The sequence below is a fragment of the Pterocles gutturalis genome, unplaced genomic scaffold (genome assembly GCF_000699245.1).
Source record: "Pterocles gutturalis isolate BGI_N339 unplaced genomic scaffold, ASM69924v1 scaffold12043, whole genome shotgun sequence".
NCBI lineage: Eukaryota > Metazoa > Chordata > Aves > Pterocliformes > Pteroclidae > Pterocles > Pterocles gutturalis.
The window spans coordinates 1-24,144 of NW_010120576.1; the positions used below are offsets into that span (position 1 = coordinate 1).

The 24,144-nt window shown below is 37.8% G+C and overlaps 1 protein-coding gene across 2 annotated transcripts in view; it reads left to right on the top strand.

Annotated features, from left to right (window-relative positions):
• Positions 1-241: 241 nt before the first annotated feature.
• Positions 242-24,144, top strand: part of CIT (citron rho-interacting serine/threonine kinase) — a 68,747-nt gene continuing 44,844 nt past the window's right edge. For both annotated transcript variants that reach the window (XM_010076958.1, XM_010076959.1), the window contains exons 1-11: positions 242-317; positions 1,008-1,184; positions 2,423-2,598; positions 3,921-4,022; positions 4,237-4,379; positions 5,311-5,404; positions 6,453-6,656; positions 7,865-8,018; positions 15,394-15,574; positions 22,752-22,857; positions 23,729-23,872. In XM_010076958.1, coding sequence (XP_010075260.1) covers positions 242-317; positions 1,008-1,184; positions 2,423-2,598; positions 3,921-4,022; positions 4,237-4,379; positions 5,311-5,404; positions 6,453-6,656; positions 7,865-8,018; positions 15,394-15,574; positions 22,752-22,857; positions 23,729-23,872 — 1,557 coding nt within the window. The remainder of the gene's footprint in view (positions 318-1,007; positions 1,185-2,422; positions 2,599-3,920; positions 4,023-4,236; positions 4,380-5,310; positions 5,405-6,452; positions 6,657-7,864; positions 8,019-15,393; positions 15,575-22,751; positions 22,858-23,728; positions 23,873-24,144) is intronic.

Genomic DNA, 24,144 nt, shown 5'->3' on the forward strand with positions numbered 1-24,144 from the left:
TCCCGCCTGCAGCCCTTCCCTCCGCCCGCCTTTCCCCAGAACACGCGAGTTGCCGTGGCACCCCGGGTGTGTTCAGACTTGATGGCTTTAATAAACGTTGTCTCTAAGGAAATACAAACGTTGCTTCCATTGTACGCCTCTCCCTTCCTGTCTTTTATTAAAGTCACCTATGCAAATGCCTCCGCTTCAAAGTCCCTGTTCTCTTTTTCAGGTGATCTTTTACCCAAGGTAATCTGTAAAGATGTTGAAGTTTAAATGCGGTGCCCGCAACCCGGCAGAGGCAGGACCGATGGAGCCCATCACCAGCCGGATCTCGCCGGCTCTTTCAGGTAAAGAGCATCCGGCCTGGGATCAGCTCTTCTCGGTTTTTATCTGTGTCTATACCCAGCGTATCAAAATACAGCGGGCAGTCAGAGTGTGCCTGTGTGGTTCTGGAGAGGAAGGGGTACGAGAAGGGGATAACATGTTGAAACTCAAAGTGTGTGTCTAGTTTGCACAAGGTTCCGTGGATAGTAGCTGGTCTTCCATTTATGTGCACCTTTTAATGTTGTACTCTGAGTGAATTTTCCCACATAAATATGGAATATTGCCTTCTGTATCCTGTAATCTGCAGTTTTTTCAGGGCTGGTGGAGCTGAGGGTTTGTCATGAGATAGTTTTACCTAACCAGTTGTTATTTGATCATCTGAGGAAATTCCTTCTAGAGCTGATATTGATTATTTAAAACTATTTGTACCATGAAAAAAACCACACAGTACAATGTCAAGAAAAAAGACAGTCAGATCAGAGTCATCACTAGGATGACCAGTAGTTTCAAGAAAGCTGTAATGGTCTTTAAAGGATTGCTTTGTCTAAAATACTTGTAACAGCTATTATAGATAGCCGTAGGGAGTTGATATAGTTACCTTACGCTTCTGTATCGTTTGTCTAATTTCTGAAGGACTGATTTGTGAATGGATAAGATATAACCTACTCTATACATATGTTATTGCTTTGAGGCTTTTCATTGACTCCATCTGCTGTTGCTTCTTTTTTTTTTTCAGGGGAAGCCACTCTTTGTGACTCAACAGCAGATGTCTCCTCTCTCCCGGGAAGGCATCCTTGATTCTTTATTCGTTCTTTTTGAAGAATGCAGAAACCCTGCTTTAATGAAAATTAAACACGTTGGCAACTTTGTCAAGAAGTGTAAGTTTGTTTAGACTAATTTTCAGGTGTTTAAAATACAGGTCTTAAGAATCTGTGTGTTTAAATAATGCTTTAGTTGCTTTGATTCATTAACGGTTATAACCGGGGACTTTGAGAATCTGACTTTTGTGGGCAGACTCATCATTGCAAAGGGGATCTTGACAATCTTAGTAAGGCTTTGTTCAGGTCCAAAAAGGTCAAGTGGCTTTTGAAGTGCTGTGACTTGAATGTGCATCTTTCTTGGTCTGTACTGTATTGATACCTGAGGAGGCACTTCCTTTAAAAGTGTCTGAGTACTGCATACAGCAAAGCTCCAGGTAGGTAAAATAGAAGTTGAGAGCAGGACAGTGTCTAGAAGTATGAGAAAAAAAATTCTAGAAAGGAAGTGTAATCCTTGTCTCTTTCAGCTTGAAGTAATCTTTTGTATTCCATGTGTTATCTGAATTTTGCATGTGTAACTTGTAAATAGTAGTTCTGTGCTTCAGGAATATAATTTCTGATGAAGTAAATATTTTACTGATAATGTGCTCAGAGTCTTTTTGGGGAAAAGGAAAAAAAAAAAGGTCATGAATTTTTCTATGAAGATATACTAGAAAGCCATTGGGTTAAAAGTAACTTTTCATGCCCTTTATAATAGTTCCATCCAACAGCTTCTAGGTATTATTATTGGTGAGCAATTTTCTGCTAGACTGAAGAATTTTTAGAACAATCTACAATGAGCAATTGATTGTCACAGTGCATGCTGGTTGAAACTAGTCAATGGGAAACTTGAACTGAATATAATGTCTATGGTTATTTGTTAGACAATAGACTAGTGCCTCCCACAGGTAGAGGAGAAAACCCTGATACTTGTAGAAATCATCTGGGTAAAGCGCTTATGTTTAGAGAACACACTTTGTATTGGTAAAGGATAGTTGGAAAGAAATTAGAAACAAAAGAGGCTATCAGCCTGTGATGTTATGAATGGGACAGAATTATGGTTGCTATGGAAACTGTCTTAACATTTCCTGATTCTTTTGTATGTACCGTATTTCAGTCTTAACTATGCATTAATACAGTCTTTTTCTAGTTCTTATGCATAATGGGTTTTTTTTAAGAAGTATATTCTGGAATGATTTAACATTTTTTGTGGGACTGGAACTAAATGGGTTTCTTTTGTTTTATTCCCCATTTTTGATGTTGTGTTTGTTGTGAAATGCTAGTTGGCTAAGGTAAAAATAAGTATTTTCTTTTTATAGATGCAGAGACTATAGCTGAATTAAGGGAACTGCAACCCAGTGTGAAGGATTTTGAAGTAAAGAGTGTGGTTGGCTGTGGTCACTTTGCAGATGTGAAAGTAGTAAGAGAGAAAGTTACTGGTGATGTGTATGCAATGAAGGTGATGAGCAAGGAGTCCTTGTTGGCGCAGGAGCACGTATGTATATTTTTCTGTTATGACAGCAGAACAATAAATTAGTTTGTTGAACATTTCCTTTTTGTCACGGCTATTAGAATTAAGCTAAAAGTGTATCTTGAGAAGGATCATCCTACATTTCAGTGCAATTCAATAATGTATTTGTGTGTAGTTTTGCTGTGCTGAAAAGCCATTGTCATAGACGGGTATGGGGTGAGGTGCCATCCAAAACAGAAAAACGGCCCTTGTCTTAAAGAGCTCTAATTGTAAGACAAGAAAAAACAGATGAAGAAAATACTGGATCAGTATTGATGAGCTTGATGATGGCTTGAATTTCCAAGATATCTATTCATTAAGGTTTTTTTTTTAGTTTTAAAGAGTGACATAGAATGTCAAGAGTGGGTGTGAAGGCAAACTGTGGTGACTGGATTTTTATGGAGAGCCTCTCACTAGCTTGAGAAATGTGTTTCTTGAAAACTTTAAAAAGGAATAATGGAGGTTGTTATCATAGTTTGTTGAGAAACAGAAGTTAATCTTTCACTGACATGAGATGACAAGTAGGACAGAGATAATCCATGAGAGACCTTGGGAATTTATACAGCAATATCTGCATCGGTTGGTCCCAATATGTTAGCAGTTAGGTTGCTCCTGAGATCTCTTAGCATTGTTTGTGGCTGTCAGAAATGAAGACAAACTAAAATTACTCTTACTAGGGCATAGATTGACAAGAAAGCAAAGTGTGGTACTACCCTCAGTGTAACACTTGCTCAGCCTTGTTGAGTGTGGGTCAGTGAAAGTAGGAAATGTTGATCTAAATGAACTTGCAGTATGTCTGTAATTTCTTGTTGTCTGGCTGTACATCTGAATAGTTAAATAGTTGGTAGGGGATGATTTCAAGAAAACCTTGTATTCTATTATTACTAAATTAGCTGTAAGATGCTACCCTGTAATTGCTCTAGTTTCTTTTCTGCTTGTTTGATTCTTTTGAGATTAGTTTTATTTTATTAGGGCCAGTCCAGATGAAGTCAACCAAGATTCTACTCCAGACTGGTAGATGCTTCACCAGTTTGAAAGGGAAGCTGGCCTTTGCTGCAGGGACTATTGGGCTGAAAGCAAGCTAGACAACAGAAGTTGGGAGGGGAATGGAAAACACAAAGGAGTAAAATTACTTTTTTAAAGATGCACGTCATAGGGAAATAGCATTTAATATTTTCTGTGTAATTTTTGTGTGGTGTGTGCCTTTGATACAGACTCAAATCTTTCTAAAACTAGAAGATTCTAATGTGTTCTAACTTATTTTCATAACTTATTTTGATATAACAGACCACTTCCTTTTTTTGTAGGTGTCATTTTTTGAAGAGGAACGCAGTATATTATCTCAGAGCACTAGTCCATGGATTCCACAGTTACAATATGCATTTCAAGACAAGAAAAATCTCTACTTGGTAATGCCTAGTCTTCATTTATTTTCTTCTCTGTTGAACACTATTGCCATTGTTACGTTGAAGAACGATGTGATGGTTTAAATGTGCTTATCTTCTGTAAATTTTCCTGCATTACATGCCACTGTTTGATATGTGTCCAGTGTAATATGGAGGAGTTGAACAGAATATCTTTTGTATATGTGAACCTTATCTGTTTCTTTAAAATTTTATGTAGGTTATGGAATATCAGCCTGGAGGGGACTTGCTGTCACTCTTAAACCGATATGAGGACCAGCTAGATGAGAGTATGGTGCAGTTTTATCTTGCAGAGTTGGTTTTAGCCATTCACAGTGTCCATCAGATGGGTTATGTACACCGGTAGGTAAAGATTACGTTGCATCACACATAGTATTTGATCGGTATCATTCCAGGAAAAGTGTTCTGGAATGATGCATTCTTGTTTTTTTGATATTCTGTCCTTTTTCAGGACAGTATTTCACATGCTGTATCAGAAGAGAAAATTAGAAAATTAATCAGACTCCAACCACAATTGTAGCTAAAGGCATTAACTTTGATGTAAAGTTCAAACTAATATCAAGAAAGGATTGTTACATATATTTTCTGGAGGCTTAGTAAAAAGAAGCCTTAACGTTGCACTACAAAAAATTAAAATATTTTCCAGAGATAGTTGCTTTTAACACCAAGTAGTATGGGAAATTAGTGTAATTATTAAAACTTGTCTGCTGATTAGTTCACTAATCAGGGCAGTATAGAATGCTGGAGCAGTTAAACATCACAGAGTTTTCTAAAGATCATATCAAGGCTTGGAGGCTGTTATTGTATGTGGTTTCAAATCATATTGGTGTTTAATAAATTTATTCCATTCTGAGGCTTTGGAAATATTAGGAAGTACTTTATGTTCCAAGCAGCTGTAGTGGCTGCACTTAGGGCATAGGCTGTGGCTTTCTGATGCAAGGCAGCTGCCTGGATTTGAAAGATGTACAGAACAAGTTGTGAGGAAATTTGGGAAGGAAGCTGCATAATACTTCACTTACAATGTCGTTGAGGTGTGAAAGGATCTTCTCTTTCCATCTTCTGTCAACAATAACTTCCCTTTAAATAAGGGGAACTGTACTACTTTCATATTTGCTTGGAAACAGAACAACAGTTGGAAATAAGGCTCCCACTTGTTAAGCTTTTATGCAACTGAGGACATGGTTGGATGTGGCTGAAGAGGGATGTCCTGTTATCTAGCTGTGACGGGGGGAACAGTATGGAAAGGTACTGATTGCTTGCTTCTTGCTTGCAGAGATATCAAACCAGAGAATGTTCTTATTGACCGAACAGGACACATTAAACTGGTGGACTTTGGGTCAGCTGCCAAAATGACAGTAAACAGAATGGTAATAATGTGGAATTAAACTTTGCCTATGGCTTGTTTGGATAGTCCAGTCAAAAAGCAAAAAGTAACTATATCTGTTCCTTGATGACACTTTATTCTTCTGCCTTTCTTGACCAATATGGAGTCTGTTGACAATTATATTTTTCCATTTATGAATGACTTTTCAAATAGGAGCTCAAGTATCTTTTGCAGCTCTCAGTAGATATATATTTGCTTATTAAAATTTTAATACACAAGTAAGGTAAAGGCAAGTTTACTTTTTTATGGTGCTGCACTGCAATACAAAATCGTACTTCTAGAGATTATTATAACTGTTCAGTGCTGTGTTTAAAGAAGGACGTAGATTTATAGTTGTTCATAATTGGACTGAAAATTGTTTGTTTTAACTAAGGTGACATAGTTTTGAAGACCAGGGAGCTCTTGACTGAAATGAGTCACAGTTCAGTGTTCTGGGCTTTACTCACCAGAAAGCACTATATTCAAAGCTGTTAATCCGTTTATATTTTTTATAAGTTGCTTGTAAATGTAGGTCACTGCATACAATTTCAAGTGATAATTTGAAATTAAAATATATCTAAGTGAGAATACCAGCTTCCTGTCTTGTTTCACAATTTTTATTTTTTCATAACATTTTCTTAGTATTGTGACTCCTAGTATTTTGTTGTCCTTGTTCTTCCCTTTTCAGTGTTTCTCTGCATTGCATCTTTCTTGAAGTGTTTTCTAAACATTATATTTTCAGTCATCTTCAGGTTTTTGTGTTAGTCTGGACAAAACATCAGTGTTTAGTAATCCTGTGCTTTTTAGAATGCTTCTTTTCTACTTTAGCTGTTTGTACTTTCTAGTAACAATTAGCTCTGATAATTTCACTCTTTTTATACCAAATAGCTTGCTGTGTGTTTATCAGCAGTTTCCTTAACCTTGCACTTTTTTCCGTAACAAAAGTTAGTTTGCTTAAATTGTCTCTCATTTAAAAAAAAAAAAAGTTTTATTACCAAGATCACAATGAACAGAAAGTGCTGCACTTTCACTTGGTATATCTTTGTTTCTAGGTAAATGCCAAGCTACCTGTCGGCACACCTGACTACATGGCACCAGAAATGCTGACGGGGTTGAATGGGGATGGCAAAGCTTCTTATGGTCCAGAATGCGACTGGTGGTCCCTAGGAGTCATTGCGTATGAAATGATTTATGGAAGATCTCCGTTCACGGAGGGGACTTCAGCAAAAACTTTCAATAACATCATGAACTTCCAGGTAGAGACAACTCCTTCAATGTTCTTGAGTAAGAAGGCTGTAAGTAAAGACTGTGTTTTTACAGTTGAGAAAAGAGGCTTATGGATGTCTTTTAATTGGTCATGTTCATAAAATATTTAGAATATGTGTCTTATATTGTTTTTATATGTCTCTGTATTGTTGATATTAAGTTATTTTTTATAACAGGTGTCTAAAAATAACCATCTGCAGTGCATGAGTTAAAAAAGATTTAGCTGTCCATCTTAGGCAGCTATAATTGCAGCATTTCCAAAATAATCTAGAAAAGGAATGGAAAGGATTAATTGTGGGTTGATAAAGTTTCTGAATCTTACTAACTGTTTCTGTAAGGGCAAGGGCTAGCTATGAAGAGCTGCAGAAAGACTTGAGGATATTAAGTGTCTGCATGTTTAAAACATAATGTGAAATTTCTTGTTAGTAAATTTAAAGCAGTGTTTATGAAGGGAAAAGTATCCCAACTTTACCCAGTGGTGGGCTCAAGAGCAGTATCTTGATGTTACAATCTATGCAAACGTTAGTTTAGTTCTTAGTCCAAAAAGCAGCATGTACAATGGTAGGAGTTAGTGCAAAAGAAAAAGAAAAAAACAATGTGTAGTTGGAAGGAAGTGAACAAAGAATGGTTGCCTATTATCTCTTCTAATATGGAAATTAGGGGAATCAAATGAAAGCAGCCAGCAGTCACTATGTTACATACAAAGGAGGATACTTCATACAGCACATTCCCTTGCTGAGGAGCTCTTTGACATAAGTTTGTAGCTACTGAATGTTTACATGTGTTCAAAGAATGACTAAAAAAAATCATAGAAGAAGAATTCATTGAGATCTGGCAACTACAAAGACATCACCCCTGTTTCAGAAAATCTTAAGCCACAAATCCTTGGAAGTTTGGCAGAGTTTTCTGCGAAGTGTCTTGTTTTACTCTTCCATTTGTGTATGCCATCGGCCGTTGCTCAGCATAAGATGATCTGGGACTACCATTTGTCCGATCAGGAATAGTTGTTCTCATGTTCTTATCTTTACTGCAGTAAATGTGTATAAAAGCCTATTTGGAAAAAAATGCACAATACTTTTATTTGTATGCTATAAATATTTATCCTTTGTGCCTGTCATATCTCAGTATAATGGAACTTAATCTTACTGTTCGGGGATTGTTTTCCTACTGAGGAGAAATCCTTTTCTTTCTAATGCAGAGATTTCTGAAGTTCCCAGAAGATGTGAAAGTTAGCAGTGAATTTCTTGATCTGATCCAGAGCCTGCTTTGTGGGCAGAAGGAAAGGCTGGGCTATGAGGGCCTCTGCTGCCATCCATTTTTTTCTAAAATTGACTGGAATAATATTCGTAACTGTAAGTAGAATAATACTGTATTTATAAACAATTTCTGTTTCTTTAGGTAACATGACAGTTTGTACAATGTGAGTATTTAAGTGTGTTTGATCTGAATAAGTATTCATAATGAAACAGGGCTGTGTCCTGGTACAGGGGTTTTTAACAAAACAATTTTGGTTTTTGGATAGGATATGTTAACATCGCTCAGGTGAAAAATGTAAGGTAAGATGAAATTTAATATGCGTCTATATGAATTTCTGATGCAATTGTCATATTACTGCAGGCACTAACTGGAAAATTGACTGGAAAATCAAAATGGTCCTTTCCATGTCCTTCCTCAGATTAAAATACATCAGTATGTTCTTTCAGGCCTTTTCCATCTCTGTTTGCTTAATTTTGGCTTAATCTCATTATTTTTGTTATATCTTCAGCTTTCTCTCTTTCATTGCTTGTGATCCAGCTTCATTTAAGGTTACTTTATTTTTTATTTTAAGCTCTTGTAGGTGATAAAATGTCAGTGGTCATAGAACATTGGAGCTTTTCCCTCAAAGTTGATGTGGCTAATATATGACTGTTTTGTCAAAAATCTGTTCACTAGGAATAGAATAAAACCAGCAAAGCAGATAATTTTCTATGCAGAAAATTGTTTATGATACTATGGAAGCAATTAAATTTAGTATTTGGAAGTACTGAGGCACCAGCTCTATGGCAAAAGCAAATATTTCGGAGATCATCAATGATCTATGTATGTGTGCCTGACTTGTGTTGGATAGTATTCTAAATTATTTGGACTGTAAGATTATCTGAGCAAGGAACATGTCTGCCTTATATTCTTTATCAAACATGCTGCAAGAGCAATGATTGTGCTCCATTTGATAAATGATAAATTGCTAAGACAGTGCGTCTAGTTTTGATGACTATCTCAGCACTTCAGCTGTCACCTCCACAGAATGTTTACTCACTTTTCTGTTGATTCATTAATTTTGAACTTGTGGAGCTGCTGTTTTGTTAAATTCCATTGTTTCTGCCCTTTGAGGGCCACTGAGCCTTGAGTCTTTTTCATCATTTTAGCATACTTTTCCCAGACTTCAGCTGACTCTGCCTTCTTTTGCCAGGCCTAAGCTACCAGTTTCCATTTCTGAAACTTTTGTGTTGCATTTGTATCATATTATCTTAGATCTAGAAAAAAATGGCATGTGAGCATATGTTCTGGTGTTTCCTTGGCAATTGTCTGTCCAAGTATTCACACAACTGCACAAGTTAATTGACTGTTTTGTCATTTCATGTGACAACAGCGATACGGATGGACCAGCGAGTAGGCAGCCCTGATGTCATTATAATGTTGAAATAATCATTCGGGGTTTTAAAAATCCCATTTCTGTCTGCAGCTGGCCAGCAGATTGCATCATTCTCTGTAATAACCGGACCTACCTACTGTGAAGATTCATGCAGCTTTGACCCCTGCCTTCGTTGTTATGTCTCATACTTCATAAAACCCCGCTGTAACTAGCACAAAGCACAGCAGTCTTCTTGCTTTTAGTGGCAGATTCAATGTGTCACCTATTGCTTTGCTCTCTGCAGTGGTCCTCCATTTGATGGTTTATTCAGGGCAGTGTCGCTGTCATTCTGTTCAAAACCCTTGTGGGGTTTGACCTGGGCTATCTAAAAGCTAAAGGTTTCTTTCTTATCTTGAGCTCCGCTGATAGTGGTGTTTAACTGGAGCAATGGCAGCCTGAGAAAATGAGGAAGCTAGTGAATGTTGGAAGAGGTCACAGGATTTAGGTTTAGATTGAAGAATCTCACGTCCTCAAGTTAATCTGGTCAAAGATTTTGGGGGTATGGAATGTTGGACTTGATGATCGTAAAGGTCTTTTCCAACCTAAATGTTTCTATGATTCTATGATTTTTAAATAAATACAGTGTCAGCACAGCCAGACTTTCCTGTGTAAAAGCAATAATGTTATTTCTATTTCAGACCAAGAAAGGTAGAGAAAAAATTGGTATCCTCGCCTTGCAGGTATTTAAATTATCATGCTGGGAGCTCCAGGATAGCCATTCTTAATGCACTGATTTTGGTTAAGAATGTCTCATTAAGGGGTTTTTCAGTGTTACATTTTGTTGTTATGGTAACCTGTGAAACACTTTGCAGTAAACCCCTTCCCAAAAAATAGTTGCCTCTATAAAAAGCTCCCAGCTTCCCTGGGTTCAAGTAGCATGTGTCTGTAGAAGCAACTCTGAAGTTACAGAATCACACTCCAACCATTAAACCTAAGACCAAGTTTAACTGAATCTGTCTCCAGGTAGTTTTCCCCTTCCTTGGAGTATCGTACTGGAACATATTTATAGATTCTGCTCTCTGTATTTGTTGATTTCTGCTATTTAATGACTTCTAAAGCTTCTTGGAAAAAAAAAAAAGCCCCAAACCAGAGACCACTCCCCCTCCAAACAAAAGAAAACAAAACAAAACTTTCAAAAGATTGTGTTGATTTACTTGACAGAATTTTCTGAAATTTTGGAATTTATTTGCCTAGAATAAACATATTTCTATCTGTGTTTCAGCTAAATGTTCAGGATTTTAACTGGAAAGTTGACAACAGAACTATTTGTGTACTTGATAAGTATCGAAAATCAGAGGTGGAGAATGCGGGAATGACATACTTGCTATTGGCAACAAGGTTGCATTCGATATAATTTGGGGATTTTGTTAATCACCTTTTGTTATTTGAAATCCAGCTGTTTAATTTGCAAAAATCTGCCCGCTGAAGGCTATCTGAGAGATGGTCAGAAGACTTTTACTGTCTTCCAAGTGATACATATGTATAGCATAAAGAATCTTTCATTTTAAGAATTGTTTTGTAACTGCAATCCAAGAAGTTTTGAAAATGGAATTTGGACTTGCGTGAGGAAACTATATATATGAGAAGAAAAGAATGAATGTTTTGCGCCAATAGAAGAACTTGAGACAGTGTTGCAGACTGATTTTTAGGCTGTCGTCTGCTATTAAACAGGAGAAACCCAAATCTCATTGTTGATAAGTCCAAGACTCTTCCTTATCCTTCATTCAGTATGTTGGCAGTTAAACATCGTGATGTTTCATTTAAATGCTTGCCTTCATAAAAATATGTTGACTTGTTTCTCTAAGTGGAGATCACTTTCATGTCAGCTTGAAGTTTGCTTTTATTAACAGAAATGAGCGTGTTGGATCATTGTCTTGACAGCACAGAAAAGATCTTAATATTGTATAGATTGGTTAGAACTAGCATAATGCAGGTTTTTATCTGAGAGAAAACATCCTTAAATTACATCCTTTGGACATTCTATTTTCTCTTTTCCTTCCATAACACTTTACTGAAATAGGCCTGAGGAAGAGTAGTGCCTAACTTACTTAAAAAGGCTATGTGGATGCTTTTCCTCAGAAAGCATATATAGATCACCTTGTAGATCAAGACAAGACACATTTTTATTCTTAAGAAATGTTCTGTATTTCCTTTAAATTTCCTTTTTCATTTAAGTCGTTCACTGTCCCAGGGGAAATGCAATATCTCTTTTCTAAATTTGCTTGAAAATATTTTGAAAGGATGGAGAGACCCGATTAAGGCAATGTTCCTTGAACTAGTCATAAATACACACACGAGTGTGGAGTTTAAAAAAAAGAATCTTTCCACAAGAGACATTTTATCTAATCTTAATGATAAACTGGTTAAAGTACTGCAGTGTATGTGTGGTGGTTTTAGTTTTTTTTTTCTTTTTTTTTTTCTTTTCCAAGTGAATAAACTTAGCAACCTACAACACCCCCTTTTCCTCTGAAAGTCATTCTTTGGAACAGATGGAAGAAGGTTACATCCTTCCACAAGTGGGGAGGTATCTAGGCAAGGAATTGGCTTTTTTAAAACATGCAGTTCTCTGCAAGATACTTTAAATGGTAAACAGAACATGTACGTTCGTTTGTAACATATCGGAGACAAAAAGAGATCTTTATACCAACCAGTTTGTACAAGCAGAAGCATTGGGTTTACCATCTTTTTGAGTGACAGTTTGGCCTCCCCTTTGGGAGAGCCTGGAAAAAGGACAAATTTTTCACCTTGGCAGATGCGATGGCATGGTTTTAACATTTAGTGTTCTCAGAGGCTTATCTTGACCTCTACTAAAGGATTCTTCCCTTTAGGGAAGCAACTGGTAAGCGCATCAATGTATTTGCATTCACCAGTCTTCATCTTGTTCTGAAAATACTATAGTTGTGTGATGGTCCTTTGATTTTAAGCAAGAAATAATAATGTAACTCGAGATGATGTCACAATGTGACCCACATTTGAGAAAAAAATTGCTTGTCTGTTTTATCTTGTTTTTACAAGAGTACTCCATTTATTTAGTGGATATTTTGGACATGAGCCAAAGGACTCCTTAGTTTTAGGGATAAAGGACTAGGAAGAAGCTACCAAATAATTAACAAAATCAGAGTGGATCTAGCTTTTTTTTTTTTTTCCTTAAAGATATTCTCTCTTACTTCCAAGTGAGTTTTTGTCCAGTGTCTTGAAACTTCTGAAGAAGCTTCTCATTTTCAGGCACTGTTGACAGTTCAGAACTACTTAATATCTAGAGGTGTTTTTGTTGAATGACTCTTCTAAATTTTCTTTTTTTTAGTTGCTACTATTTCTTGATATAAATATCGTAACAAGGCTATACTGCAGAGTTGCAGAGCTTTTGGACTGTTAGTCATGGGTTTTTAGTGACTGCAAAATAGAGGCCAAATGATTTTTTCAGTTTTTTATTAATCTAGTGTTTACAATTCTTCTTCTTCGTTCTCATCTGTTATTAAACATTAGAGGAAAACTGTAGAGTAAAACATTGTGCTCTTTAAACGAGTTTCCTACCAGCCCCAAAGGTTTGCTCTGTCTTGCATTTGGTTTTATGGTTTTGCATCCATTGTTCCCCTGTTGGGTACTTTTCATCTTTTTATGTGCATGCAGATCTTAGGCATATTTAAATGATATTTTCTTTCATGCACGTGGTTTGACTAGCAATTCTTATTGTTGGTAAGAGTAAAGACTTTCTTTTTAACTGCAAGGGCTCTAAGATGACTGTTAGGTTCTTCTTAGCTAATTTCTGATATGAAGCAAGGCACGAGACCTCTCTTTCAAAGATGCAGTTATCTGTCAGACTCTGAGGAATATGTAAGAGGTTTGTTACACCATTATAAAAAGACAGCGACGTTGTTTTTTGCTACCTCTTTAAGAAAGATTCTAGACTTCCCCAGACGAAGTGAATAGTTCGCTGTTTTCTCTATTACTTTACCTCATAGACAGTATCTGTCTTCAAAGACAATGTTAAAAACCCCACAGCAACCCCTTCCTGTAGGAGGATGTGCAAAGCTCTCGCAGCAGAGGTCCTAAACGAAAAAATATTAATTCCTGAATTTATCCTCCTCTGCTATGAATTAACCATAACTTTGGGCTTCTGTTTGCATTAAAGATTATGTACTTACAAACTGTTTTCTGTTGCTTCTCTGTTTTTAATCATTAAGAGCATATCAAAGAGTTGCTGGACATTATCCTGACATTAAGTGAATTTAAAAAAAACCAACAGATCCTAATCAACAATCTGTATTCCAAAATTATGTTTACAGTACATAAATATCAGCATTATATTAGATCTAAATTTATATTATAACCAATACAATAGCAGAAATTAATAAATGTATGATATTGACAGAAAATTTAAATGTTCTAGAGCCAGTAAGTAAACTGCTTACTACAGAACCTGTTTAATTTGTATATTTTCCCCAATTTTCTCATTCTAATGTACTTGGAACTACTGTACGTGAGCAGCATCCTATCTGCTTCATGGAATTTCTCCTCACTTCCCTGCTTGGGAGCAGCATCAGAATGGCTCCCTGGGGAGCTGCTAACAAAGCCTGCGTGTGTAATTGTGATTTGGCAGTTTATACAGACAGATACAATTTTTTTTTTTGGCTGTTAGTGCTGGTCTGGTGGGTAGTTTAGGCGTACATTTGTCTAGAGAATGAAGAGTTAAAAAGCGGGCTGTGAAAGGCTTTGGCAGCCTAGAGGGAGCTAGCAAGCTCCAGCCGTGACTCATTCTGCCTGTGTCAGTCAGATAAGCATCAGCATCTGTCACGAATGCAGGCAGGTAGGGTTAAACTTGAGCATGCAGAGAGTGAGGAGCAGGGAGCCTGCACTGCAGGGGTTGTAATGTTTGTTCCCGGTTCTTCAATTCTCATCAGCCCTTCAGCTACAGGAGATCTATACTGGATCCATGGTAACGGTTTTAGCACACTACACTTCCATCGGCTTGTGACAATGGGCTGTGTTCGAGTTGCTGACTGAAGAGCTGTCTCCTTTATACAGCAAAAAAAGAGATTAGTAGATTTGCAGCAAGTAAGGACTCGAGTGATGAAATAAAAAAAAAAATGGTAGAAAACATGAATTAATGAGGTAGGAATTGCACAGCAGGCTTTTGCATTCATTCCTTTCACGCACGTAGCCAAGCCAGCAGGTAGCTCGGGTGCTGAACATCATTGAGAAGAACTTGTTCTTTTGTTCTGTTGGTTAATTAAACTGAAGCAAACACGGGAAAATAATCTGAAATTAAACAACTGCTTAACAAGTTAAGTGGTACCAATTTAGAAATTGTAGTAAGAAATACATTGTAATTCCTGCTATTTATACCTCTCTTCAGAGATGATTGTGTCAGAGCCAGACTGCAGTGGTGTCCTGACAAGTGTTCCAGATCCTTAGCAAGCCCTTTTAGAGAAATCAAATCTTACAGATATTTCTTCCCTTCGTAAATACCCGTTAGCTTCTAGTAGCTATAGTTTATTAGAATCTTCCAGGAGAAAGATAAGTTTCCTGTTGATTAGAAGCCCATACTGGGAAGATTCTTGGTAGTAGTAAAAGGTAGATATATCCCTTAGATGACTGGCAAAGGTTCAGGCTACATTCTTATGTAGTGTCACTAACTGGATAGGTTGGAGGCATTTTATTTTTCTAGATGAATCAGAAATGAATTACTTTTAGGTATATTACAGTAATGATTTTCTTAGCCTGGTGCTTTGGTTTGATTCAATGTATGTGTTTAAAAAAAAACCCTAACCTGAAAAAAAAAAAAAAACCCAAACCCCAACAATCTCAAATCCTCAACCTAAACCCCAGTTTAATCAGTATGGGAGACATTCTGCCTGCAGAGTGGTAGCCATGTTGGTAGCTTAAGGGTTAATCTCTTGTTGCTGTAATATGATTTGAGAGCAGCAGCTCAGTCTGCTTGTGTTAGCAAGATTAAAAGCAGGAGCTGCAGTGCCATTGCAAGCACTGAATGAGTGGGACTGTTGCAGAGTGAACTGTAGCTGAATTTTGTCTTTTCTTCCTGCTTTTTTCACCAGCTCCTCCCCCCTTCGTTCCTACTCTCAAGTCTGATGATGACACCTCAAATTTTGATGAACCAGAGAAGAATTCGCGGGTTTTATCCTCTACGCGCCAGTTGAACCCAGCAGGCTTCTCGGGTGAAGATTTGCCGTTTGTGGGGTTTTCATTCATCAAGGCATTAGGGATTCTCAGATCAGAGTAAGTAGGAATTATTGCTTAGGTGGATAGGGTCATTGGAAAAATGTGAAGGTTTGTTACAGTGAGGGTGGTGTGTGTGTGGGGAAAAGCTGTTTTCACTGGCCTGTACTCTGTTTTAGGGAAGCTGCCAGATTCTGGCTTTATCTGTTGCTGCTGTGGCTTGTGCATGTCCTACCGCTCTGTGATTATTTCTGGGATGAGGAGGAGGGAAGGGAATGTGATGATTAATTCTAAAACTGTTATTGTTAAAATTCTTGTTCAAATACTTTGAATTAGTTGTTGCTGATAACCAGGGAGCAGTAGGTGATTTCATTCCTGGTATTGCAGATCCCTGAAAGGAGGAGAATACAGAGGAGTTCAGAGATGGAAAAGCTGGGGGGGGGTTTGTATTTTATTGGGTCAGAGAGTGGGCACCAAGTGCTGGGGATGGGTAAGGCTGAATCAGTGTTCCACAGAAATGAAGCTGCACTACTGTGGGAATGTGCAGCTATGGGTCAGTGAAGAAGAGAAGGAGCTTCACAGCAGCTGTGTGCTGTTGGGTCAAGTAAAATATGAATACTGCAGGGTATGTGTTTGTAAAGGTAAAGATCTAGAAAAAATGGGGTTTGATTGAAAGAAAACATGCTTTCCGAGAGAATGGAGTCAGAGAAAAAGAAGAATATAAATAGTATGGTATAAACCATTTGGTGTGGTGGGTGGTTAGGTTCTGATGACAGAGCTATTGACAGAGTATTAGTGCAGTACGTTAACTTGAGAAGTCCTTACCTCAGTATCATGGGGCCTCTCAGGAATGCAATGGTTTTAGCTGGGTTTGTGGCTCAGTGCACTAAAGCGCTATGTTTTTGTGTCAACCATCCTTCATTGCTGCTAGTTAGTTCCCTTAAGGGACTTAGTTGTCAATCTGTCTTAATCAAGTTTTCTTTTTTTTGTCATATTGGTTGTGATAGTAGCTCTGCGGTAAGTGTGTAACCAAATCTGGTGATACTGTTGACATCTTTGATCTTGCCCACACCGTGAATCAAGGTTATATGATGGTTATGGCAGTAATAAAAAGGGAATCTTTGACTGTCCCTCCTCAGCAGAGTTGCTTTTATGACAAACAAGGAAGGAAGGGAGAGGACATAACAACCAAAAAGTATTGTTTTGGTCCAATGATCTAATATTGTCAGCAGAATTAGAAGAATGGAATATTGTATCTTTAGATACCTGGCATTAAAATCTGTCTTGGTTTAGAAGTGAAATAACATGAAGTGTTATCTTTCCTGCCTGGGGAGCTGCAATATCAAAGCTACATGACCATTCATGTAGCAGTCAGAAGAGGCTCAACAGTGATCATATATGTATGGTAAAAATGTGTGTATAATCGGGGCCCAGGACCAGAACTGAAGAGGAGTGTGAGGTAAAGTCTCAGGAGCAGTGGTGTAACTGTTCTGGAGGTTGAAGGCTGAAAGTAATACAGATACAGCAGATTGATTGACATGCTTTCTTTGTGGAGTTAGTACCAAAAATCCGTATTGAAGTTATATTTGAATTTTGGTAATAGATGAGAAGGGGTACAGCAAAAGGATAGACAGATTAATGTGCTCCGGAGAAATTTTGACTGAAGTAAAATTTCTGCTTGGTGTGGCCTGTTTTTTCCTGAGCTGGAACAGAAAGACATCATGTACTTAATTTTCCCTTACTTCGTAGACGTAGATCTTAGTGGTTTCTTTTTTTGAATGAGATGTTGGTAAATTCACTTTGATATTTTTAACAGTAAATACTTGTATTTTGTTCTAAGAAGGGGATCTAAATATGGCAGAGAGTGTATGGAGACTTGAAAATATCTGTATTTAAATAATGCAGTGACGAGTTTATTCTCAGTATCACTGCAACACTGGGTCATAAAGATAACTTCTTTTAAAATATTGTGTGGTGTATGTTTTACGTGAGGAAATGAAGTACTGTTTCTGTCCACGCTAGCTTGAATATCAAGTTCTAGATGGGGAAGAGAACAGTAAATGGGGGGTAGGCTTATCTGTTGTGAATCTTGGGATGCCTTCTCTGGAAGATCCTAAGTCGTCAAGTTTATCAGTCCAGAATTTTTCTTCTTAAAATCTTTCCTCTGAAAGTCTAACCCTTATGGTTGCTAAGTGATGCAGATCTGTTTTCCTGTGTCTGCAGCATGATAGCTCTGATGCCTCTAGTGCTGCTCATAGGCCAGGCAATGCAGAGTGCCATTAACAAGGTCCTTGGAACTTTCATTGCTTTTAATTAGAGGGCTGTCAAGCTATGAAGTTTAGCGTTATACTCTTGCCCTTGTTCACTGGACAGTAAGAATCTCCAGCTGAGCTAGGAATTTCAAATACTTCAGAGAAAAGGCAGTTAAAAAAAAAAAATTGGACAGAAGAAGGATAAAAGAAGTTCTGTCTTGCATTCTCCTCTTTCTCCCAACCACTCAGGGTTAGAAGGGTTCACCTAAGTCACTTAGACGTGTTGCCAGAAACTATGTAGCCGGTGTGCAGTTTAGAAGGGTCTAGTGAATTAAGATGTTCTGTATGTTGCCCCATACCATGGGTTTTGGGAAGAATTTGTGACCCTATGACAAATGTAAATTTAACAAAAGAGCGAAAGGCGTGAGAATAATGTGTCATAGGAAGCAATCAGGAGAAACCAAGGGCATTGCTTATGTCATAGGTTCCTGTACTAACGAAGTGTTTGTTAAATACATCTCCTGTATGATTCTAAGAACTGGGATCAGGCTGCAGAGAAGGACCAGCTAACTCCTTCTCCCATCGTGGCCTCTGAATTCTTGATATGGGGGAGAAATGCCTGTCTGCCTGCAAGTCTGGCTGCTGGTTTGGCTGCGAGCATGCGACTGTGACAAGATAACAGGCAACTGAGAGTTTAATTCCATTAAAAGCCAGCCTCACCTTACTTCCTGTCCCTAACTGTGGCTGATCTCCAGTGCTTAGAACAAGTGAGAATGCCAGATGCAGAAATATGCATCAAGTGGTGAAAGGAAATTGTTCTTGTCCTTTGCAGGTGACTAGCAGAAGCCCTAAGGCATAAGATAAAAACATTATAAATCCAGGGCTAACCCAATATATCAAAATACGTAGTAAAAATAAATGCCTAATAAAATATACCAAAATACCTAATAAAAAAACCCAACTAATTAAAAAATTAGTTTATGATGTAAATATTTGCCTGCCTCTGTCCTCTCTTAGACTGGAAGAAGGAGCTAAAGGGGCCTGACTACTTACAATACAAAACTTAGGATAATACAAAATACTTGCTAAACCAGAACCTAGAGATACATCCACAGGCAAGGCTGACACTAGGACTAGTACCTAATCTCAGTTGCCGATATAGGTTGGTTATTTTTTTTTAATTATCTGTCGGCATATAAAAAATGTAATCCTAGTAATCCTTGAATTGTGATCTGTGAGGTTTTGGTAGATAGTCCAAATCTTTTCTCTAAGATCCTAAGAAGTGGTATATTTAAAGATTTTTTTAAATTTTAAAATTTGATATGAATTCGTGATTTTCATTATAAAATACTGAGAGTTAAAATGGGCCATTCTTCCAAAAAGAAGGACTACTGATTTCTTCCAACAGTTTGTCAGGTTCTGGTAAACTCTTTTACCAAAGATAGATTAAAGAGGAAGCACAGGATGAGCATACCAAAAATATGCTTTGCTTCAGCTAGCTCTATTCACAGATTGATGGTATCACTGTTTGTTTTTGGTTGGGTTTTTTTTAGGCCTGAGCAAGCATTTATGAGGGGGTGGAAGGTACAGATGAGTATAATGCTAAAAAGAATAGAGCATGAGGGACGGGGGATGAGATTATAGGCATGTTGTGTGGGGGCCAGGATTAGGACAGATGGTGCCAATCGTTGTGAGAAGGAAGAAGTGCAGGTGAGTTGGGGGTTTATGAGAGTAGCATAAAAGGACAAAGGAAGGTACGAGGCATGATGCACAAGAGAGGTTAAGATACAAGTTTGATACCCCGGAATCATCTTATAGCTTTTCCTTTACTAATGCTTTTTTCTTCTTCATCTCAGCCTCGTTAAGACTGGAGGAGCTTTTACACAACCAGCACCATTTCTGCTAGTTCTGCTGGTTGAGGCTGTTCCTGCTCTAGCTGTGAAATCACTAGATAGTCAGCTGTAAGTTAACTTGCTTTTTAGTCATGCAGGCAGTGCTTCTTTTGAAAGTAAAATGGCACAGCTAGTGCTGTCAGTGCTTGGTATTGTAGACTTGACTTTGGGTTTTTTTTAATCTTTCATTGCAATTTTCTTGTTGATGTGTGCTGGTTACCTTTTGTTAATCTTTTTTCACACTTCAGAGGAAACAGCAGAAACTGCTCTGTTGTGCTAAGACAATTGATCCAGATGTAGCAGTTAATTAAATGAAATATTCTGAGATGGTACCAACCTGAATGATAGCTTTGCATCATGGTCTTTGATGTTAGATTGTATGTATTTAATTTCTGAGATGATGCTGACTGAGGAAAAATATAAGTGCCCCAGCAACGTGGATATTTTCCACCTTGTCATGCTGTGTTGAGAGCTTATATCACCATGACAAGGTTTATTAGATTAGTCAGTATGCCATTTCTTCTGATTTCCTCTGTCTGCCCCCTTTCTGATACTTTGAAGGTTGTATGGATGTTCATTAAGTTGTTCTAATATAATTTGTACCCAGGAAAAAATTACTGGGAAAGGATGTCTCCTGAAAAGCATGTGTCTAGTGCTAACTGAAATCAGCTTCACTTGGAGATAAGATGTACTGTTTCCATGGCAGGAAAATTGACGTGTCACCAGGACATATATTTTTAAGGAATTTCTTCCTCCCTTTTGGACAGGGATGAGGAAGGAAGATTGTAGTTCTAGTTTGTAACCTTCTCTTTCCTTGCAAAACTGACACCAACCCTGAGGAGCAGCTCCCTCTACAGTCACCTAATGAAATTCAAACTTTTGTCGGTGCGAGTCTCTTGTGCTCTGTCCCATCCCATCACTCCTGGCTGAACAACGTGTCTTTGCAGAGCCTGAATCTGTCCTGGAACTTCCTCTGTTGCATATGGATGCTTTAAGCTGACTTGCTAGGAGAAATTTTTGAAATGCAAAATGGTGCCTGTAAAGTTAGGCTCTGATTCTTTCAATAGCAAAGAAAATAAATAAGCAAAAATAACAAAACTAGCCCCTTTAGGGAGGTGATATAGAAGCAGCAAATAAAACCAGGTCTGTGAGAACTGAGTAGTGTTTTCTTAGGTAATGTCTCATATTTGTAAACAATAAAGTAAAAAGGTGGTGGCTAATGCTGAAACTGTAATTAAAAAATGCTTTAGCCAGTTCCTGTAAAGCTAAATTTTTATTATAAAAAGATTTTCAGACTTGTCTCAGTCTACATTTTCAGCTATTTACATATATTTGATTAACATTTTAAAGCAGATTCCTTAGTGTCTTTTTTAGTTAATGAGAGCTTTCGTTTGTATTTTTAGACTGCTTTTCTCAACTATTCATTTTTAGCCTTGTTTGTACACCCAGCTGTTATGGGATTTAATATGCATCTTTCTCAGATGGTTGGCTTTTCTTTATAGGAGTATAGACACGCTTTATAAATTGATTTTTAAATGTGATAATTTGATGGATCAGATTGATTGGACCAGGACTAAAGGAATGCTTTACAAAAGCATTCACTTTTAACTTTTATTTTTTATTAAGCACTGATCGTATCTGAATTACTGACATGCGGGATTCTTTCTTATAAGTTTTTCCATACACTGTGTCTGCAGAAATATTAATATTTGACCTTTCGAGGCAGAATTGGTGGATTTTGCAATTGCTAATATCAAAACAGTGTTTCCTAATGACTGCTTAGAGTGCTGGTACTGAAGATCTCTTTTGATACATGTATGTTGCTGCAGCCTTTTCATAAAAATCCATGTGTCTTTTTTTGTGACTATCCTGCATATCTATTTGGATTAAGGAGGAGATTTTTCTCAGAAAATGGTGGTGATGGAATCAAACTTTCCTTGGTGTTAAGAAGAGACTGTGCTGCTGTGTGTGGGTGTGTGGCTATATGCAGAGAGCTGCTCAAAGCTCATTTCTCTCCATGGGGATAACTGGCTGCATACCAAACTGTGGCCAGGAGAAGCAGAAAGCAATGTGTGGGCAGACTGTATGATCTTTTATTAGCACCTTCATTGTACTTTTGTGTTTTCATCTATCAGTTAACGCTGGTTCCATCATTAACTGCTTAAATATCTAGTTTGAATCATTTTATGCAAGGGAGAATGTGACTTTTAAAATTATGTTTTGATGTGTGTACTTAAATTTTTTGGTTGCACATTACATATTTAAGATTGCAAAGCACTAAAAATATGCTCCAAAACTTTGAGTGGCTTCCTATCCTTTTCTAGAATGAATTCAGACTAGCAGAAATGGTAAACTTCTTAAATATTGAGTCCCAATTAGACAGAAAGCTTAAGAACACGTAAATATTTTCCCCAGGTTTCTGGAGTCAGATTGTTTTGAATACTACAGTTAAGTTGTGTTTCACGAAAAAAAAATTACTTTTAAGTGGAACTCTGAAGTTCTGCAGCGTGACTAATCATGTTGATATTGATTGAGTTTGTAGAGATCATATGAATTGGGTTAGGAAAGTTTCAGTTCAATTTTGATTCACAGAAGGTAACTAAGGATATTAAATTCTTCTTCCTGTGGTGCAGATTATGCCATGTTAAAAGTTTTTAGGGCTTTTGTACTTTGATGATAATTTTAAAACCTGTTTAAAAATAAAGTACAAAATAAAAAGCAATTCACTGAAAATTTATTAGCTTTCCAAATGGTTACCTTGACTTTATGCTTTGTTTTTGTTACACTTATAAATCCCTACAAGTTATGCAGTAATGTTGCTGTGATTTATTGTTTTGCAATCTGACATAAAAGTCACTGATGGAAAATATTAATATTGTAACTAGAAGCACACATGGATTATTTAATAATGATATACTGTCATCGGGTTTTATGGTATGTTTGATCTGAAATGATGGGTGTTAGACTGTGATTGCTGCACCTTTCTTTTACCCTGGTTTAAGTAAGTACCCAGGGACTTTACCAAGGCTGCATAAACGGAGATTTCTCTACCCTTCACCTGTATTCATGTGCTGTTTGACTTTGCTCTTTTAGATCTGTTTTTTCAAGTGTGGATTCTCCAGCCAAGGTCAACTCCATGGAAAAGAAACTTCTTCTCAAGAGCAAAGAACTCCAAGACGCCCAGGACAAGTGTCACAAGGTATTTATTTATGCGATTGGCCATCTACATTGCTCCAGGAATCTGCAACCACTGTATGTCCAGGGATCTGTCAGATGCTGCTGATCATCCGGACTCGTGGTGGGCAAAGTGCTTTTCCTTCAGTGAGGTGGCCTCCTGTCCAGTACAAAGGGAGATGAATTTAGACCATGCTGTTGCTCTAGATACTTTTATCTTAACAAGAAGTGATTCTGGATTTTAAACAGTCCTTTTCTCAGCGTGACACAGACGACTGCTGCTTCCTGCAGGCCGTGCCTCTTCGTCATACGCACAATTACAGCAGTACTGTTCTGAGGTTCTCTTCCTCACTCATCAGCTTCTACTTACGTAACTGTTGTCACGTCACTGGTTACGGTGAACATCTTATAACAGTTGCTGTGCTCCAATAAAGGGAACCCAGTGGAGTCTTTTAAAACTTATTGCTTGTCTGAGACTTTTATGAGAGTTCGATTACTTTTCTCCCTGCTCTGTTCTGGATTTGACCATTTGCTCCTGGCAAGGAGATGGGGGGAAACCATCTTCTGGTCCAGCATGGATTTGGGATAAGGTTAAAGTGACCCATCTCTGCAAGTCAGGTGAAAAATGAATGTGTCTTCTTTGCTAACTGGGGTTCGAAGAATGACTGAATATGAACACGCAGCTTGAATGAATGGGGTGACTTAGACTTACTACTTGTCCTTCAGAAGAACTGTGCATTCCTGGAGCAGAGACAATGGTATCGGAATTTAAACACCATTTGGAGAAATATATCTAGAAGTCTCTTGGAGACAAATTCCTTACAAACAGAGCTGTGAAAGTAGCAGTTAACAAAGCTTTTCAAGCCCCCTTTATAACCTCTTGATGTTTATTGCAGATGGAGCAGGAAATGACGCGGTTGCACCGGAGAGTGTCAGAGGTGGAGGCTGTACTTAGCCAAAAGGAGGTGGAACTGAAAGCCTCTGAGACCCAGCGATCCCTCCTGGAGCAGGACCTGGCCACCTATATCACAGAATGCAGTGTGAGCCCTTATACCAGTCCTTTCAGCTCTGAAGGCCTGAAATCTGGTGGTCTTTGTCTTTCTCTTCCATCGTGGTTTCAGTGGGGTACTTGATGGAGAGAAAATATGTGAGAGGATGTCTGTTGAATATGGAGTCCTGAATTGTTTGCAGAGGCTTGCTTGATAGTTTCATTCAAACTTTGTTTCATGATCATGTGCTTAGAACATACAGGAATAACTACTGTCCTGGTCTTGCTGAAACTATTTGTGGTGTTTGTCTTGCTGGCTGTGCT